The sequence below is a fragment of the Electrona antarctica genome (assembly GCF_951216825.1).
Source record: "Electrona antarctica genome assembly, chromosome: 4".
Classification (NCBI taxonomy): Eukaryota; Metazoa; Chordata; class Actinopteri; order Myctophiformes; family Myctophidae; genus Electrona; species Electrona antarctica.
In genome coordinates this window covers 35,241,653-35,256,532 of record NC_136809.1, presented here as the reverse complement: position 1 = coordinate 35,256,532, position 14,880 = coordinate 35,241,653, and the positions used below count along the sequence as shown (strand labels likewise).

At 43.1% G+C, this 14,880-nt stretch overlaps 1 protein-coding gene across 2 annotated transcripts in view; it reads right to left on the bottom strand.

Moving 5' to 3' along the window:
* The window catches only part of LOC306921491 (CREB3 regulatory factor-like), a 116,864-nt gene that overhangs the window by 73,498 nt on the left and 28,486 nt on the right, over window positions 1-14,880 (bottom strand). Inside the window, exon 6 of one of the 2 annotated variants that reach the window (XR_013789782.1) lies at window positions 3,713-10,651. Coding sequence is in view for 1 of the 2 variants with exons in the window: in XM_079498633.1 (XP_079354759.1) it covers window positions 10,536-10,651 (116 nt within the window). In the remaining variant the exon portion in view is untranslated. Of the gene's footprint in view, window positions 1-3,357; window positions 10,652-14,880 lie in introns of those variants that run through there. The other variant, XM_079498633.1, reaches the window with a different exon arrangement.

Below are 14,880 nucleotides of genomic sequence, written 5' to 3'. Positions count from 1 at the left end.
GAAGCCAGGCGAAGTGCCAGAATTTAAAATGAGCTTTCCAGAGCCTTGTTCCTCTGATGAGGAGTTTATCCCACTTCCACCAGGATACCTGTCATTCCTGCTACAACGGCATGGAGGTGCTGTTTAGCATCTGTTATTTCTACCAGTTGATGCTGGTAAGTGACTGCCAGGCCTTTCAGCTTACCTTTTCAACCTGGCTGGCGTCCCTATTTTGGGCAAAACACAGGCAAACATTTTCAATTAGTCGTATAAGGAAGTGGTTCTCAAAATGGGGTCCTTGAAAGGGTTTCAGGGTTCCCCAGCAAAATGATACGTCGATTTTACTCTCTTCACCAGCTATAGAGGACAGCATTTTTAAGAATGATTGGTTTCAGTCTCTCCTGTTATCTCCGCAGTCTGCACCCACAGTAATATAGAATTCTATATTACAAAATCTATTCTAACAAGAAAAATCACACCTGTGTGAAGTGGGGGGCGCTCTTATCATCGTACATCATGACGTAAAATAGACATTATGGCGTGTTCGGAAATAGCGCACTGTCCCCCTGTGCAATGCAAACTCTAGGCGAGTGCACTCCGGTGCGGTATTTCCGAACGCGCCCATATTTGCTCAGACACTATGACGTAAAATTCTCCATTCATTGTCAATGGGAATTTAATGTTTGTGTGGACAAAAATAGACACTAAGGCGATTTGCTCAGACACAAATTCTCCATTCATTGTCAGTGGGAATTTATTTATTCGTGTATACGAAAGTACCAATTTGCTCAGACACATATGCCCTAAATTCTCCATTCATTATCAATGGAAATGTTATGTAAGACGAGAAACTACACTAATAGCTGAATATAGGAGGGGCTGACGCCCCTCAAACAATCTTATCTCATGGGGGTCCCTCGTTCAAAATCATTTAAGAATGAGGGTCCACGGCCTAGGCTACTAGGCTACATGTCTGGTATGAGGTTGTAGGTTTGCTATTTTTGAAAATAATCATGAAATCTTTTAGAGCGAGGGGTCCCTGGAACAATATATTTTGAGATGGGGGTCCGCAGCCAAATAGTAGGCCTACATCATTTTGGGGTCCTTGACTTGAAGATTTTTGAGCACCACTGCCTATAGAAAAATATGTTTTTTCAGAAGAAAAAAAAATGTAGAAGATATTTTTAGAATCGGCTTCAGGTCTTAATGGGGTTCCCGGCTGACATTTCATTAAATGTTCGCAGACCGGCATGGATGGTCGTCACGGTCACGCATCATCGTACCAAAACATTGCTTCAACTGACTGACCTCAAGTATAGCCTACCCACTGCTATATTATTATATCACAATTCACAACGTAATCCTATACATTACCTCAACAGCCGACCGCACAATGACAGTAGACGAGCCCCCATGTTCATGTTATGACCCCAGCCTAGGGGAACTGGTGCCGGGCACAACATTACGATGTGTGACCCAATCTTGAAACCTCCCAATAAACCACCAGCAAGCAGGGATCGTCTTCCTCAGGGTGGGTGGATTGGTTATGAAATAAATAAATTAAAACAATACAACCTATACCTACAAACTAGTAAACTACCCAAATGAACTTCGTTTGTGCCAACTGCTGTGGACATTGTAAATAAGAAAATGTTTCAATAGTTCCACCACCTAATCCCCATAGCCCATGATCACTGTTATGTGAATGCATTTTATATAGTATTTTAATAGGCAACAAAGTCTCATGCACACCTGATACTAGGTGGGTGCGGAGGCAAAATCACACCTGTGTGAACCGAGTGGTGCAACTCCGTGTGGGGGTCCCCGGAACTTCTAGACCCACAGGAATGCGCCCTGGGTGCTGGCCCGGTTCCGTCGAGAAATGGTTCCAAAACGGTCGAGAAATGACAGAATTTGTGGGTCCCTCTACTGTACTGTCACACCCGAAATCACGTAATGGCTGCTAAAAACTTCCCATCATGCAGCTGTGCAGTGTGAAGCTCAACAGTGACACTTTGTCACCTGTTGGTACTCTAAACAGTCATGCACGCACGCACACAATCACACATACAAAGGGGCACACATTGCTGTTCAATGGAGTGGTTGCACCACTCATAAATTGATGCCTGAAGGTCTTTGACCGAAACGTTGCCTAATAAAAGTGTTTATATTGCAAGTGCAGACGGTGTGCTCCGGGTCACCACCTACTTTCCCAATCATTCACTCACTCACTCACACCTCTGCCACTCCCTCAGCTCACACACCTGTCACACATCACTCTCATCACTCACTCAGGCCAAATTCCAATACCCAAAATCTCGTCCACTCGCTCACTCACACTCGGTCACTCCAGCGGTGTTACAGTGAAATTGGTGACCTTCTGAAATATGTGACAATCGTGACGTGTAGTCTGTAGATATCACATGACGTCAGAGTCCGAAGTCCGAACATAAACGTAAATCAAATGTGGTTTGTTTTTTGGATAGAGTTCAACCTAGCGATATTTAGGCCACGTATTTAAAGACATCCATGTAAGTTGTGTGAAGTCCACCAGATGCCTGGTCACATATTTCGGCAGGTCACCAATTTCACCGTAACACCACCATGCTGGAGTGACCGTGTGTGAGTGAGTGGGTATTTTGGGTATTGGTCACTCACATGTCACACCTCTGCCACTCCCACACTTTGTCACACTCTCATCAAGTCACCTCATCCCAGGGAAAAGAAGGTTAACCCTACCTACATTCAGTCTTGGAAAAACAGTATAGAAATACTCCGTTACAAAAATTCAAAATGTACTAAAGCTAAATGAGTGAAAGTACTAAAGCATTGCCCTATCAAAATGTACTTAAAGTACCAAAACTAAAAGTACTCATTGTGCAGAATGTTCAAGCTTTCAAATCTATAACTGATCTACAAGCTCACAATGTGTCGTATTGAGACACGTTGTGGGCTTGTAGATCTGCTATTTTATTTAAGTGGCCGAAATAGGGCTGAAGTGGTTAATGTATGTTTTTTTAATCTTGTATGTGTGTTTGTATGTTTAAAATCGTAACTAGTAACTAAGGTTTTCAAATAAATGTAGGATGAGGAGTAAAAGTACAATATTTGGATCCAAGATGTAGTGGAGTAATTTAAGTATTGTATTACAATTACAAATACCTCAAAATTGTACTTAATTACAGTACTTAGTTATTTTGCACCACTGCCTACATTACTAAATGTCCTATTTCCATATAGGCTAAAAAAGTACCCATAGTCCATACTACCCATGCATGTAACAGACCTAAAATGACACAATGAATAACCAACTATCAACATAGCCTACAATCCATCCATCACCGGAAAAATAAAAACAAACAAAAAAAACAATTTATTTTAAAAATATACTTTAATACAACAGCTGTATATAAATATTAAAATATACATTATACAGGTGTACATACACACACAAAACAAAAAGAAAACGAGAAAAACAAATATTAGGCTTCTATTTGTACGGCACTTTGTATCTTTTTTTTTTTTCCTTGTTGCTTTTTTCCTTTTTACTATATTCTTAAAGGTTACTTAACTGACAAAGGAGTTGTACACAACGATAGGTTAATGGAACAGGTCCTAAAGTATTACTGTAGTAATGTGATTACTGGGTTATCGAAAGCCATGATGAAAGAGCCAGAAATGGAAGGCAATAGGAGAGAGAGAGACAGACAGACAGACAGACAGACAGACAGACAGACATGTAGGTTTTTGCTGTACAGTATACGACATGGTGTTGTGGAATGTTTGCTATTCTCTTGGACAAGGCCTTCCAGCCCCAGAGTCATTAGTCATGCTCCTCAACAGATTTCATGATCCAGGAGGGATGCCATATTTTTCCAGTTTTCCTTGTTTCGTTTTTTGGACGCACAACAAGCAATTTTTTTAAAGCATCTCTAACGGATAGACTGGTTTGTTTGCAGTCACTCACGTGCCTTTTGTTTTCGTGCTCTAATCACAACACAAATGACTGGCATTATTATTATTCATAATTTATTATTATTATTTTTGTTAAAGGGAAAACAAAAACCCCATATCTTTTAACGGAGGAAAAAGCAGGGTATAATTGAACCAGTTATTGTTGGTTGGTTGGTTGGATGGTTCTGGAGCCAAGTGATGTCAGTAATCTGTTGTACTCCACAGAGGCTGTGGGGGGGGGTTTGGTTACTCTTGAAAGTCACAAGTCAGCATCTTTACCCCCTTCATGTCGGCTGACATGAAACCCCCTGCGCTGCGGACAGCCAGGTCTAATCACACTGTAATAACAACTAGCCAACAGGAGCAAAGCCTTCTCAGGTCAGTGACTGACAGGACAACGGCTACGTGAAGCGTGTCCTTCAGACTGCGAGGGGCTTTCTTTTTAATGGCTGGGCTTTAACTACTGTTTCTCAACGCCTGGTCCGGGGACCACCAGAGGCCCAAATGGACCCTTGATTCAAGGTCTGTAACTCTTAAGAGTTAAATAAGCACTGATGACTTTACAGTGTAGATCGGTGTCATAGAGATGGAAAAAGGGGGGAAAAAGGCCCTATCCAATGGTGACCTAATGCATGTCCAAAAACTGTTACTTTCCAGGATTCAAATTCAAAAGCACCAAAAGTAGCAGATCTACAAGCTTGAGCTTGCGGATCTGCTACTTTTGGCGTAAATGTACGAAAAAAGGAAAGACACAATATGAATATGGAGTTAAGAGGTTTCTGCCTGACAGCAAGCAACAATATTGAACTGGGGGTCCTTGACACGAAACAAGGTTGCGAATCAGTGCCTTATGAAGCCACCAGCAATGCCTCCTATCCCCTGGCTAAGTGCTGTTTTGCCCTGGTCTCTCCTTGGCGGCCGGGGGCACCGCTTGGGCTTTGAAACTGGAGAAGGCTGTCTCTCCATTAGAGGACAATGTGAGAGCTGGAGCACAGCAGGGACAGGCACTCCGAGGTCAGCATCATCCCACCAGGGTAGACTTACCGCTCCGTCTATTCAGCCCAACGCACACAGGCCCCAAAAGAGCAGAATAATGCTCAATGCATAATATTATGCAACTGCATTTATTTCATTTTAGATTATATTGTAGGTACGTACCGCCACTGAGGGGTCGCACAGCATTTTAGTTGAACATTGTACAATGACAATAAAGGCATTCAATGTAATTCAGATAAGCTTCATATAAAGTCAGTTGCATGACCGTGTCGTTTGCATGAAAATAACAGATTTCCAAGCCAACGCTAACACGCGATGGAATATAAATGAAGCATCATTCTTCCCGTGGCTCCACCACTAACACACATGGACCAACAGCCTTGACCGCGGAAGGTTGAAGGTTGCCGCGGGCGGCAAAATAGCTCGTCAACAACATACATGCCTATCCACTCCCAAGACTCGACACTGTACGTCTCTGTTAAGGTTTTGTCTACTGTTAGGTGGCTGCCATTTGACTGAACCTCGTTTTAACACAATAACGATGGTTCTGTTGGTCCCATTGAAGTCAGCCAAATAGTCCTCGGGTCAGGAGTATTTTGCCTCCCAGGAGGAACACTAATGATGTGTTTTTAGAAAAGAGTACAGTGGGGCCTCTAAATGATGCTTGGTTGCCTCCCACAGAGGCTGATAGAGTGGACACACTCACCACCAGCCACAGCCACAATTTACCAGCCTGTGGCTGTGGAGGGAAGAGGTCTATTTTACAATCCATTTGAGTCAGCCATGAGAAAAGGTGTGGGTTTTTATTCTTTGTTGCACAAAGAATACTTAATTCTAACTCTCACCATCTGTTCACAGAATATCACTGTGCTGTTTAATTCTTTAAAAAAAATAAGAAAGCTAAATTTAACGGCTGAAACCACAGTACTTTCCCAAACTTTCTCCAAAACGGTGACCATATCAGGAAGTAAGAGGAGGCTCTGGATTGGCTAGTGCTCCCCATCTCCTGGCCTGTAGTAACACCCAAGGAGGAAGTGTCTTGGATCTTCTCCTAAAACATTGTCCATATTAGGTAAGAGCTGGCTAAATGTGTAAGCCGAGAGCATTAAATCTGTACTGTGTGTACAGTACATACCGGCTGCTACTAGCCTTCATGATGAAGTTTACCTTACCCAGCCTGCCCTGACCATTGTAAAGAAAAGACCAGTGGTGGACAGTAACCAACTACATATTCTTCAGTACTGTACTTAAGTACATGTTTTAGTATCTGTACTTTATTATATACGCTTTATTCCCAGATTCTTATGACTTTAAATCCACTACATTTCAAAGACAAACATAGGTCTACATTTTAATGCAGCAATGCATTGATATTAGAAATAAAATGGACTTTGTAATTTGTACTTTTGATTACTTCAGTATTATTAAAAGCAATCAACTCCAGTACTCCAAGTGTACATTTTGACAGAGAAACTTTCACTTGTCGTTGGGTTCTATTTGACCCATTAGAATCTATACTTTGTCCACCACTGGAAAAGACAATGTCATGAAACAAAGCCAGCAAGGTGAGAATAGGCTGCTCTCAATCGACTGTAATTTCCTGCCGCTACTCTGACTTTCTTCCAGGTACAAATAAACAGATGCTTTCTGGGAAATGGGGTGGCAGTAATGTGAGCAAAGACTGGGTGGCCACGCCAAGACAGGACCACTCCCCATTAAAGCGTTTCAGTTAAAGGGATATCCCGCGGTAGGCCTAAATGTTTTTATAGACAACGTCAAATGATGCACAGACCACGGTCATATTCAAGTGTGCTGCTCTAACTGACTTGAGTAAAATCCAGCAAAGTGCCTTCTTGGCCTCATGGAGAAGATCCACCCGGTGTCTTAAACGGAGTGCAGTCCAAGTGTTTTCTTTCCAGTGTAGTTTCTGGCATACAGATTAATGTACGCAGCAGATGGTATGTAAGATCGCAGGATTACATTACTCCACTCTGTGGGAGGGTGTAGAACATCTGTCAAATGTTTGAATTCATACAGATTTTCACTCTTCAACTCCTGAACCACAGACATCCTCAGAAGAGAAGGATCAACAGCAGTATAACTTTAAACATTTTTTTAAAACAACAGTTTTTGTTGTTTGCCCTCAGTCACCCTGTACATTCTGGCACTGTGGCCTTCCAGAGATCTCCCCATGCATCTCCACCGGGAGAGAGAGAGATGGGGAGGTGCTCAATCCTTTACTTCATCACAGTACAGAGCTCAGCTAAGAATACGGCCCCATTTGAATCAAATAGGGTGCAAATATATTCTTCTAGCAAAACTTGTCCCCGGATCAGGTGTCACTTTCATCGCAGGCAGATCACATTCAAAACAGAAAATCTAAACAGTTTTGTCGCCGTGCCTCTTGAGTGTTGACAAAAAAAGAAGCTCTGAGGAACATCAGAGCCTCCTGTCGGGCTGTTCTTTTTATCACACAGTATCTTTTCTTGCTAATCCACAGACCATCTGTCTTTGGCATCAGATTCGTCAACAGTGCTTACAAGCTCTCTGTTCACCAGCTGCAGCAGCACTCCACAACCAGACCAACTGAATGGACAGGAATCCTCTGTTTACCACCCAAAAGTACACACTCATATGATCAAACGTAATATTTCCCAGAAATCACAGGGATAGGGAAAGGTTAACGGGGGGCAGGGACTAAAGGCATTCATGCCTTTCAAGGCCTTTCAAGGCAGAGCCATGAATGATACCGGACAATAAATAGTTGAAGGTAAACTGCTTTTCAAATAACTAAGCCAAGAAAACTGAATTTCCATAGGCATGGAATGTTGTGTAATGGGACAACTTTGGAACAAATCCCAGACAGGAGCTTGTCAGTTTGGAGGAGAAAAAAAGGGTATTGCTTAATACAAAGACACTATTCTTCTTGGTTTTCCCAAGGACAATTGATAGCCACTGGGATTCTTTTTAAAGTGAAAGTGGTTTCATGTTTCAAATCAACATTTTGGTTTGGGCTTCTTTTTGGTTGCATGTGTCACTGTCCTCAAGGGGGTTCCAGAGGGACCCCCGCAACTGATTGATAAGTTAGGAATCAAATGCACCCGTATGGGTCTGTAAGTCAGAGTGTACAAAAGGAACCCGAATGGACCCACAAGTGTCCATTCGGTTCCATTTGTATACTCTTAAAACTAAATGAACACTGAGGATTTCTCTGTCTGCGGTCCCAGATTAAAATAAATAAATAAAAAATAAAAAATGGGGGTCCATGAGACCATGACATGAAAAAGCTTGAGAATCAGTGGCAAACAGTATGTGATAGGGCCAACTTTGAACCTGTGGTTGTTTTTTATCACCTAAAGTCAAACCAGGTCATATGCTTGGGCGACAGTCAATTGAACTCTCCATTTAAAGAACAGGCATAATAACACAGACTCCCTGTGGCTTTGAGCCCTAGGCACTTCAGAAAGGCATCATTACGCAAAACAAACCGCCTATTACACCTTTATGTGCTCTCAGGCCAAAATCCAGCCAGCTGTTACCACCTGAAGCCTCCATGAAGGGTTTGCATTGCATTTTTTTCATTTGTACAGTTACAGTAGCACCATACGGAAATAAACCACCAATAAACCATCAACCATGGACAAGTCTCTCTCAATCCACAGATGTCTTTTATAAAAAAAAAAGGTGCCAAGAGTGTTTCTTTTTCTCTTTTTGGAGGATCTAAGACCCCTCCTGGAAAGGTGCTTATTTCCCCCTACCACAGTGCAATTCAAAAAGGTCCTTGATTTTTTTTATGTCCATCAAGTTCTTTGTTTTGTTTTTAGACCTCGGAGCAATTCGGTCTTCATCAAAGACCACCAAAAGGTAGGCAAGATTTCACAACATCTCTAGGAGATCGACCCCCACTACGTGGGCTGCCGCTTTGCCGGGTAATAATTAATAATAACAAAATGCAAAACAAAATTAACACATATTCCGTCTCTGTCGGATGGAAACCTCTTTATGTCCAAAGCTGTTACTTTTCAGCATTCAAATTCATAAATAGCTAAACGAGCAGGTCGACAGGCTCAAAACGTGTCGCTTTCGTGCAGTGTTTCGGATACTTTTGTGTGACGCCGTAGTATGAACAAGTAGGCTGTTAATTTACGAAAAAACGTGAAAAGTAAAAAAAATAATGGAGATAGGAGGTTTCTCCCCCGACAGCGACGATTTTGCTTTCTAGCTCTAACAATAGTTTTTGTCTGACTACACGTCAAATAATTCAGGAAGTTGCGTTACATATTTAGGCCGGGGGCTGAGAAGAGGGCTTAGGGAATGACAATGAGGACAACAATACAGCCGGGTGCAGACAGGCAGACAGCGCTAAAAGGCCGACCACAGGACAACGTTTTGGTCATTCCCTGAATGCCGGTCAGTCACACCCGCTCGCCATCTCTCAGGAACTATTGATGATAGTGCACTGGGTGAACAAATCGATGAATTAGACCTTTAGATTAAAACGTCCTTCATTGCAGATGCATGAGGGTAAACATTAAAAAAAAACAATCAATTACTAAGTAATTGATTTTGTGTTTTTTTTCTCTGAACACAGCGGTGAACGTTAATGTTTGGCAGCATTTGGAGGAGAGAGAGAGAGACTGGCGGGTGTTATTGGTTTCCCAGCTTCAGGGTTCAGCAGTTTTAAGTCTTATCTTTGGTCAGTTTGAAGGTGCATTATAGCTGTATTGTCTGTTTCACTTAACATCTTTTAACGTATTTTATACGTTTTTGGGGAAATAAAAACTCCCCCAGGGGCCGGTGTCTGGTGTCTTTCAAAAGAATTGCCACCGCCTGTGGTGTGAAATATAACTAAAATGAAACGTTATTGTCTTCTCTGAATGAAACATCGGGCCCGGTGTGCAAACTCGATGTCTGTCCTACAAGGGCGGGGCGACAGTGTGCGCCCCGTCGTGGAAAAACAGCAGCTGCTTCCTTGTTTACCAGGGCCGGGCAACCTCGTGCTTCCTTATAAGCACTTCCTATCCTCAAATGCCCCCTTGCCCTCGGCTCACTACAACATCCCCTGCCAACAACTACAACCAAATCTACAAAACAGTGCAATGTCTATTCATAGGCACAATGGGATACAAATACAGCACACGGAGGGAAAGAGATAAAACTGCAGAGGCATTCATACGGTATATGTACACGCACACGCACACACACTCACACTCACACTCACACACACTCTCACACTCACACACACGCACATGCACGCACGCATGCACGCACGCACGCACGTACGCACGCATGCAAGCACGCATGCACGCACGCGCACACGCACGCACGCGCACACACACACACACACACAATATAGTATACAGATAACGTGGGCAGCAGCACTAGCTTGGTGGTGAATTGGGGGACAGACAGAAGAGTGGTGTCAGACCGACCGGGACAGACCGGGCCGGTCATTGTTTTGGGGCTTACTGCCTCTCGTCCAACTCTCCGCTCCTCCGCTTGAAAGAGTGTGTGTATGCTGTGAAGGTCCAGGCTGTGGTAGTAGTCGATGAGACTGGTGGGCGGTGGTGGTAGAGACGATGGCTGTGCAAGGGGCCGTCTGTCTTTTAGCCTGCCTCCTCGTCCTCTCCCTGGGCCGTCTCTTTGCCCTTGCTCTGCCCCACGGCGCTGGCCGCCAAGATCCTCTGGACAAAGTCTTTGGTCCGCCCAGCCACCAGGGGACCTGTACACGCACGCACGCGCACGCACGCGCACACGCACGCATGCGCACACGCACACGCACACACACACACACACACACACACACACACACACACACACACACACACACACACACACACACACCATAATAGGGGAAAAGGAGAAAGTCGTTGTAGCTGGTAGGTATGAGTATGAGGATTTTAAGAAAGAATAAGTAAATGGTTTACATATACAGTATTTTGGATGGAAACCTTGTGGATGGAAACGTATGTCCAAAATGACCAATGGATTCAATTTGGTTCTTGATTAGTCATAAGCTCTTAATACTTTTCATTGGTTAAATATTTATAAAACTGGTCATAAAACGGAAACAAAAATTATCTCCCTGAATTCAAGGCTTCCTGACAAAATAATGAATGAATAAATCATTTTTTGGGAGTGAACTACTCCTTTAACCACTTTCACTTTTTCAAAAATAGTGAAAATAGCACATCCACAAGGTCACAACACGTCGGGCATTCATTTAAAAAAACTGAAATAAAAAAAAAGAAAGTTGAAATTTTAAATTTGGTCATATAGTGCCAGTGTTTATTTCGTCAACTAAAACTGTGATTAAAACTGATGAAAACTAAATAGAAAGTTAGAAACTAAATAAAAAATAAGCTATGATGACTGAAACTAAGACTAAATAAATTGACAATTTCGTCAACAAATAAAAATGTGACTCATCGCGACACGTTGTGAGCATCTAGATCTGCTATTGACACGTTGTGAGCATCTAGAGCTGCTATTTGACACGTTGTGAGCATCTAGAGCTGCTATTTGACACGTTGTGAGCATCTAGAGCTGCTATTTTCAGCACACAGCTGAGTATAAATCAGGCATTTCAATGCCGGCCAATATACATTTTAGTCGACTAAATCGACTGTAGATTTAGTCGACTAAAATCTTATGGAATGTAGTAAACAAAAACTAGACTAAAACTAAAACAATAAGGATTACTAAAATATGACTAAAACTAAATGGAATTTTATTCAAAAGACTAACTAAAACTGGATCATGAATTTCAAAATCAACACCGATACGAATGAAGATGGTGATCCTTGGACACAGCAAGCGTATCATACTGTATATGCACCGCAACTGACGCCAGCTCTTGAATGCACAAAACAAAGCTCAACCATCTCATTACAAAGGTGAACCGTGTCCAAATAAGGTTAAACAGCCATCTGTTTTACTGGAAATGTTTTCGCACGGCCTTGTGATCTCCTGGTTGTCTGTTTATCAACTATGCTTCCAGAGAGAAACCTTTCATTTATTTTAGAAGCCAAGCCACAAAGAAATGAAAGTGATACTTAACTGAGGTTTACTGTATACGTAGAGTACAAAGCAGCATTTCCCCCTCAACGTGCCACTTGTTTTGATGTCGATATGATAGATTGTTGGACATTAGATATACATTGGATAAATCCAACAGTATAAAGTAAACATTAAAGGGGTGTAAGTGATTTACAAGTGTTAAATAGCCTATGTTCTGATTGGACTGTTTTAAATTAGAGAACTGCAGAGTGCCGAGTCACTTCAAACAGAACCAGTGTGTAACACTGCTAGTCTTGTATGAGCCGCAATTATGTACAAAAGATTTAATATTCGAGATTGATTAGATTTGATTTGTTTTATGCATGTACAATTCTTTGGTTTTGTGTCCTCCCAACATTGTAGCAACAATAACAACAATAACAAAGACATTGACAATAGCAGCAATAATTTGAGGTTCTTGAAGGTACTGTGTGTATGGGTGCTACTTCTAGATATGACACATATGCATGTGTGTGACTGTATGTGTAAAAGTATCTATTTGCATGCGTGCGTGCGTGCGTGCGTGCGTACGTGCGTGCGTGGTAAATGGTAAATGGTAAATGGTGCATTTATATAGCGCCTTTATCCAAGGCGCTTTACATAGATTGTGCATTACATTCACCCATTCACACACACATTCATACACCGATTGCGGCGGAAGCCATGCAAGGTACCAACCAGCACATCGGGAGCAATTTGGGGTTCAGTGTCTTGCCCAAGGACACTTCGACATGTAGACAGGAGGAGCCGGGATTCGAACCGCCGACCCATGGATCATTGGACGACCTGCTCTACCTCTTGAGCCACAGTCGTGTGTGTGTGTGTGTGTGCGAGCATCCGTGCGAGCATCCGTGCGTGCACGTGTGTGTTAGGCAGACAGGCAGCAGGCCTATAGTGTCAATGGCTCATGATGACCCGACTTCCCGGGTAAATTAGCTTTTCTGGAGACTACAGCTCTTGGTCCTGATTCAATATTTACAGTTGTTTCTTTATTTCTTCAAATTTTTTTGTTCTCATTCAGGGCTCCGACAGCTGCAGGAAAAACTCTTTCCGAGCCTTGGGCAGTACTGTGAGACATCCCCAGAGCTTCCCATCTAACAGTACGTTACTAGGCTGATGTTTGTCCTTCATAATTCTCTTTGACCTATAAGAGCCTGCTCTCGTATTCTGTCCTGCAGGGGTGGGAGAGGGAGCTCCCTGTGGTTCCGCAGGCAGCACACGTAGGTCCTGGGAAGAGCTCTCTCCCACACCATGTACAGTACACATGCTCTGGGCTGTAGAAACACCTTCTCAGGCGCCTTGAATTCCCTCAGCTGCCTGGAGGTGGTACAGGCGTTGACACGCTTGCATCACTTTCCTTGCCACAGACAGATGTGCCATTCCAAATCTTCACGCTTCCCTGATCTTTTCCTGAAGGTTTTCTGAAGATGCATGTTTTCCCTGCAGGTTTTATTCACTGATTAGCCTTGCTAATTCTACTGCTTTGCTACTGAACAAAAGTGTCCAGCAGAGGAACTCTATCGATTCAGGGAATCTGAATAGAATTAACATATAACACCTTGGAAAAAAGCCCCCCTTCTCACTGACAATGTTCTGTATCTGACAATCTACTGAATTGCCAATGGCAGGACATGTGAAGTTCTCAAACGGCACATCTGTATGCGTGCATACTCCACGTCAGGTCCCCTGTGATGTGAACCCCAAGTCACTTGAAGCTGTCCCACCCTCTCCACTGTAAGCTGTCCCACCCTCTCCACTGTAAGCTGTCCCACCCTCTCCACTTGATCAGGAGGGGCATGTATAAGATGTCTACCTCTGCGTAGTATGTAACAATCATCACCTTGGTCTTTCCAACATTTTCCCTGGTGTTAAAGACAGAGCTGTAATCAATAAATGACAGCCCAACATAGTTCCCCACTTTGTTGTTGTCAAGATGGGAGAGGGTGTGGACACCGTTCTGATGGCTCTCTTGTACACCGTCTCATTGTCCTCTGTAATCAGACCCATCGCTGTCATGTCATCAGCAACCTTGGCATGTTAAGGGTCAGGTGGGCGGTTATGGTGTTAAAGGCCATCCTCATCACCTGCCGTTGATCCGACAAGACAATCCAGGATCCACAGGCTGGGGTTGAGTCCTACAGTAGGTTCCTGAGCTCCATTTCAAGTCTATGAACAGCATTTGCAGATGGGAGTTCCTCTCCTCCAGGTGGGTGAGGGCAGTGTAGAGAGTTTGTGGCTATATATCGTCTGTGGAACTTTTTCGCCGGTAATTATCGGTGCATAATATCTATTTAAGAAATCGGCTAATCAGGCATAAACATATGGCAATTTATTTTCATGTACAAGGTTAGCCGCCTGTCTTAACCACTTAAAACTCTAAACTAGGGTCTTTTCTGTTTTCTGTTTCTGGGAAAGCTTTTGCTGAAAATAGCTGATCGACAAACTCTGAACACTACCTGAACACTATACCTGCTTTCTGTCACTGTGAATCACTCGGACAAGCTGTACGAGTGTACGTCTTAACAACTGGAACCCTGAGCTCACAATGTGTCACACCACCACAACGCGTACAGTCAGGCGTGTGCGTGTGTATGTGTACTGTCTGTGCTTTTTGTTGTTGTTGCAAATGTTAATAAAATATTCAATCAGTGTGTGCTTGTGTGTCAGTCTGACTGTGTGTGTCTCTCTCACTGTCCGCTGTATGCGCTCTGCTGCGCTGCGGAGGAAAAAGCGCAACAAACTGAAGTTCTGTTTAACGTGTATTAATTTAGGCTGACCTAGGATCAGGTTAGTGTTGCAGCGACATGAGCGGCTGTGTTACTTGTGTGATGATTATGCTGGTTTAGGATCAGCAGCGCAAATGCGTACCATGCAAGGCAACTCAGGACGGGC